We start from the raw sequence: 6000 nt of genomic DNA on the forward strand, positions 1-6000 counted from the left end.
TTACTGAAGAGCAAAAAAACCCGGCACATTAATCGCGCCATTCCTTTTTACTACTAGGACTGAAAACGTTAGGTAAGAACACGTTGAATCAACAATTGATTGACGAGTACAGACTCAAGGATGCGTTCGAGACAGAGAGCGAGGTTGAAGAAATGCAGCTCGCCGTCGGAAACTGTTGACCCATATTTACTGTAACGTTCCCCCCGCCTCCCTATTCTATTTCTCATTGACCTCCCTCTTTTACCCCGGATCTATTTATAGCTGCGGCCGCTCTCGCTCGGGCCAAATATAAGAATAGAAGCTCGTCGCAAGGAACGCATCGGGGAATATTGGGCTGGCCAGGATTTGGAGTGGAAGGAGAGGAAGGAGACAGGGTGGGGGGTGGTCCTTCTGTGAGGCACGTCACTGTTTTCCGGCAGTCCTGGTAACACTTTAGTTTAATCCTTTAATCAGATTTATTCTTACTCCCCTCGGAGGAGAGGACCATCACAGTTCTGGTCCAGCAGCTTGCTGTCAGTGGTGGTTTCCTGACGTCAGCATTCAGGCTTGTTTGTGCCAATTGTTCATAGAAAATGACCTGTAATTATTCCTCACAGCCGGATAAAATGAGCAGGTCCTATAATCAGTAGTTTACGTACCGACCAACCTTCTCTGCTAAAGTGCTATATAGTATAATCCCTAACGTGACGTTTGCCTGTTGTTTTTTTTAATGTAGAGATCCCCATTCAAAATGGAGTTTGCTTTTAATCGCACAGGTGTAACTGTTAGCCTAAGCAGGAATATTCTAAAAACGGAGAGAGAGAGAAAGAGACAGAGAGAGAGAGAGACAGATAGATAGATAGATAGATAGATAGATAGATAGATAGATAGATAGATAGATAGATAGATCCAGACTTCAATGTGCTGGGATTGGTGAGCGTTGTTGTTGATCAACCAAATGATCACAGCAGCGTTTTCATCTGTTTTTGTTTTGTTTCTCTCCAGCACTTGCCGTCCAAATCCCAACCTGTACAGGCGCTGCTGCTCTTTTCAACAAAACATCAGGGCCAAACAGAAAAGACCCTCGCAGATACCGCAGAAACCACATCCGTGAAATTGTCACTGTGGCTCCAAATCCTCTGATATGCCGCTACAGTCAGTCAGTCAGTCAGGTGTCTGCCTTGTTTCTCCTTAAGGATGAAACTGCCGTGTCGAGATGGAAAACCTGAAGCCCTGCCGCTCTTTGCCTTGCCAACCCTCTGGAGCGCATGTTTCCAAAAAAAAAAAAACAAATTAGACGGATTATGTGCCCGGCCCCATAGCGAGACTGATACACTTTGATCTTACTTCTGACAGTGCCCATAATGGGGGAGAGAACCAGGGGGAGGGGGAGTGGGGAGAGACAGTGAGGCAAGATAAGATGTGAAAGCAAAAACACAACGGGGGGACACGCCCACTTCTGAAAGCAAAAACAGCAGGATGCCACATTAACCCTCATACTGCAGCCAGTAGCGGCCTTCCACCGGCTGCCCCCACCCTCCCCCCACCCTCCACCTCCACCACCCTCGCCTTAGTCGCCGCTGTCCGCTCATCCAGCTCAATGACAATCAAAGGTCATTTTTTTTTCCTCCCCACCGCCCTTTACTTATTGAATTAAATGCTCCGCCCCGGCCTTCGATGTTTTCATAAAGTGGGTGATGAGGCTGTGATGGAGCAGCTAACAGGCGAGATGGGGCAAATATGTGCCTGGGCTGCGCGCCCCACTTAATGGGACGTGGCCGTGCCCAGACAGCGAGGACAGGAGGAGGAAGCGAGCGGCGTCTGCAGACACTTTGCGTCTTCCCTCGTGCGCCTCCGTCAGCGTGCGCGCGCGTGCGTGTGTGTGCTCTGCTGAAGTTGCAGCAGACCTTCAGGGGAAGATGTTTCAGGAAGAACATTTTGCTCTAGAGCGCGACTTAAAGCATGATCTATGGATTAAAGTCGGACCGAGCTTGATATGTGCCACACTTTTCGACCACTTATGCTTTCCTGAACATGAAGGTCTGAAGGTCATGAGAAGTGCGAAGAGAAAATGGATGGAAGGATGGGATCAGTGTCACGTCAACTGCCATGTAAACATTGTGTGGTTGTCAAGGGATTTTAATTGTTAAGTTTTCAGAAAAGGCAAAATTCTTGGCACATCTATTTCCTCGGCAGGTGCGTCAGAGGGTGACAATTACGTCCAAATCAAACAAAAAGAGTTCCTGCACTCTTGGCAAACTTGCAGATTTTATTGCTACATTTTGGTAGTAGACCTTTCTCAAGCAAATGTTTGTGCCAACACAGGAAGCCCTCGTAATAAAAGGGGCTGTGTGACACCGACCAATCACTTTCCCACACGTCACGTCACAAGCCACTCCTGTTCAAGATGGCTTCCTGTGTTGGCACAAACATTTAGTTGGCCACGTGTGCGGGAATTTTTTTGGTTTAATCTTTGAGTTTTAAAAAACAAAACACAAACCTGTGTGCGGTTGAATGTGAAAAACGAGTCATCCAAAAATGAAGAATCATTCAGAGGTTTAATGTTCAGTTCGCATTTATAGAACTGATATTACAAACTTAATGGATCAACATCATTATTTTAGTCTTGTACAACAATGTTTTTACCAGATGAGCCTCTCAAGAAGAATAGAGTCCCTGCATGTCATTTCATTTTTGTTCGCTTTCGCTTTTTTTTTTTTTTTTAAACCAGTCTTTTTAAGGTGTGTGCTCAAGCTCGTAAGGGAATGGAGGGGCAGGTTATTCTGCTGTTTATACCTCCATCACTGAGCCCTCTGTCTCACAGGACTGCTTTAACAAAGCGGGACTCCTTAGTTGTGCCGATGACATAAACAGTCAGTGATGTTTACATATTTGCTTGCGGGCGCTGAGCACGAGGTCCGCGCAGAGCCAAGTGTGGAGGTGCCTCGTCCAAATTCCAAGCCTCATTTGACTCCCACTTTAAATCCAGTGGAGCGCCGAGCGAGGAGCTCGCCGCCGAGGCTCCGCCGCCACTGACTTTGCAGGTTTGACCTACATGTTTTGTTGCAGCTCACACCTGAGTCTGCCAAGGCCGCTTCTGACTCATCCTGTGCGAGTCATGCTCCGAGCTTTGTGTTCGCCTCCGTGGGAGTGCCTGCGTCTGCGCGTCTGCGCGTCTGCGCGTCTGCGTGCGCGAGTGTGTTGTGTGTGCCTGAGCGTTCACATAACTCGCCGTGCGATGCCTGCGTCTTCAGTTTATTACGTCGCCGCGTGACGCACAGTAGGGAGACAGACAAGAGGGAAGGGAAGGGGGGGGAGAGGTGAGGGTGGGGTGTGAAGGAAGGAAGGAAAGGGTGAGAGGATGAAGAGGAGGAGGAGGAGGAGGAGAGCAGTGGGAAGAAACAGAGCAAGGAGAGGGGAATATTCTGACACACAGAACGCAGTGACCTTAGTTTTAAGTCAAGGCAGAGGTCTCTCTCTCTCTCTCCTCCTCTCTCTCTCTCTCTCTTACACACACACACACATACACACACACACACACACACACACAGCCTGCTTTGCCTGGTGTCATCCATGTGGAGACAAGACCGTCAAGACGCATCTCATTCCACTCACATCCCTGCTGCCTGTCTGTCCCGCCTCTTCCCCCCTCTGCACCGCTCCATCACACACGCGCGCGCGCACACACACACACACACACACACACACCATATATCGATTGCAAAGTGCACAAGGAGGGAAACGCCACAACTCCCTGCAGCATCATCAGTGAAGTGTTGGAAGGATGTTTTGTCTCCAGCTGCATCATCCTGTCATTCCTCCTCCTCCTCCTCCTCCTATGACCCTGATCTCAACACCTCCGCCCTGATGAACCACACGCGCACGCACACGCACACGTCTGTCCCCTCCACATGGCACAACCCGACAGCGGCGCCTTTTCCTTACTGATGGTCCGGGATCCGATGCAGCCCATGGTGTCTTAGAGAGGCTGGCGCAGCGCGGGCGAAATAAAATCCATCCGCACGGCGCTCATCTCTCTCCCTCCTCTCTCTCTCTCTCTCTCCTCTCTCTCTCTCTGTCCCGACCCCCCCGCCGCCTGGATCTCTCAACGCAGCGCACTCCTCCTTCTCCGCGGCGCCCTTGTCTTCTTCTTCTCCTCCGCCTCCTCTCCTCCTTCCACGGTCCTCCTCTCCTCCGTGTGTGAGAGCGAGAGAAGGTGTGAGCGCGCCTCCTCTAGCTCCGCTCTCCGTCGTCACACACACTCCCGGCGCCCCCCCTCCACCCTCTGACGTCGATCGCTCCCTTGCCCTCCTTCTCTCTCTCTCTCTCTCTCTCTCTCTCTCTCTCTCTCTCCGTGTGTCTCTCTAACACGCGCTTTCATACAAGCTTTCATACACCTCCCAGGGCTTACGTAGAGCGAGCGGTTCTGTTCCGTTGACCCAGACGTGTTTGAACAGTATCAAAATTCACCTTCCACGAGGTGTTGTGCATTTTAAAGGGGCCCATCGCATCAAGTCAATTTCCAGACATGTCCAGAAAATAGCCATCTGTTTACAACTTGATGGCAAAAAAAGAAAAACCCCAAACAGGCACAGATTTTAGCTTAGTTTTAGTTGTCATACCTTTCCCAAGTCTGTAAGGGGACCAATCAGGATTGGCGACACAATGGGTCGCACCGGCTGTATCCAAACCTAACACGCCATTTTCACCTGAAGTGAACTGGTCACGTGACCCCGTACATCACATCCGGTGACATGCAAATGCGAAAAAAAAAAGTGTTTCCATGACACTTTTGCAATGTACCTCTGTATCGACACGTCTGAAAACCACCTCATGAGAGTGTAAAAACCTTTTAGCCATATTCGAAGTTTAGGTGTTTCCATGACCAGTTTTTTTTTGATTGCGATGTTTAGGTTTTTTCGCAATTCTAGGGGTGACGGAAACACAGCTACTGTCACCTCCCAGTTGTGTGTTTGTTGTGTTGTAAAGTTTACATGTTGTCCTTGTGCCTGCTGCCCAGCCAGTTCCTCCCACAATCCAAAGACATCATTGAGAATTGTCCCAAGCTGTCAGTGTGCAGGGTTGTTTGTCACTCTGACTTGGCCAGGGAGGAGCCGCACCTTCACCATATAAAAATAAAAAATGGATTGATGGACAAATCAAGGCTGCCACACGGTGGATTGTCTCCTTGAGTCTTTCAGCAAAGTTTTTTTTTCAGTCGATAGACTCATTGTTTGGTGCCTCACCCCACTCAAGATGCAAAGCCACTCCTCAACTCAGATGGCAACATACTGATTCGTCATTTGCCCCCTTGGTGTCCTGGCTAATGCATAATTTCTCCAATCATCATCGTTGGGGGATTGAAGAGGTTCATCATGCTTGAGTCAAGGTGAGCCACTGTTGATCGTGGCGACACGCGATGCATGCAATATGTAGCAACGCAGGACTAGAGCGGAGCGTGTCGGGGAGTCTGCAGCTGGGCTTCTTTCTTGTCTCTCATCTGTCTCCCTCTAACAATGCAGTACAGCTGTTCTCCTCCTCCCAACGCTCCCCTCCTCGCCTCCACCCCACCCCACCCGCATCCCTCCGTCACATTCAGCCGAGGAGAGGAAGGTTCCCCCTCCCCCGACTCTGTCTCAGGCAACGAGGAGCTGAAACTCCACTTTGTGAACGTGGTGAGTAGATACAGTGAGGTGTTAAGAACCTGCACAAATTCTTAAGGCAGAATTCTTGTCTTTAAAATCTGGACTTGGTGGAACTCCTTGAAGGACAGTGGCACGCTCGTGTTGTGTGCCAGTAGCTGCGTTTCCATGACCCCTTGAAATGCGCAAAATCTAAATATCGCAATATGAACTGGTCACGGAAACACCTAACCTTCGAAAAATCTATCAAACATGGCTAAAAGATTTTGACGCTCTCATGAGGTGGCCTTCAGACGTATCTGTAGATTAACTACCTTCAAAAATAAATAACTCCACAGGAGGACGTAGTAATGTAACAAAAGTCTTTGCTTTATATAAG

General features: G+C 49.3%; 1 protein-coding gene across 1 annotated transcript in view; it reads right to left on the bottom strand.

Annotated features, from left to right (window-relative positions):
- Positions 1 to 4190, bottom strand: part of LOC142877145 (uncharacterized) — a 37903-nt gene extending 33713 nt beyond the window's left edge. The window contains exon 1 of the mRNA XM_076011537.1: positions 3925 to 4190. Coding sequence (XP_075867652.1) covers positions 3925 to 3952 — 28 coding nt within the window. The 5' untranslated portion in view covers positions 3953 to 4190. The remainder of the gene's footprint in view (positions 1 to 3924) is intronic.
- Between the last annotated feature and the right edge of the window lie 1810 nt (positions 4191 to 6000).

This window comes from Nelusetta ayraudi, unplaced genomic scaffold (genome assembly GCF_046127955.1).
Source record: "Nelusetta ayraudi isolate G7.1 ecotype Tasmania unplaced genomic scaffold, CSIRO-AGI_Nayr_v1 ptg000135l, whole genome shotgun sequence".
Classification (NCBI taxonomy): Eukaryota; Metazoa; Chordata; class Actinopteri; order Tetraodontiformes; family Monacanthidae; genus Nelusetta; species Nelusetta ayraudi.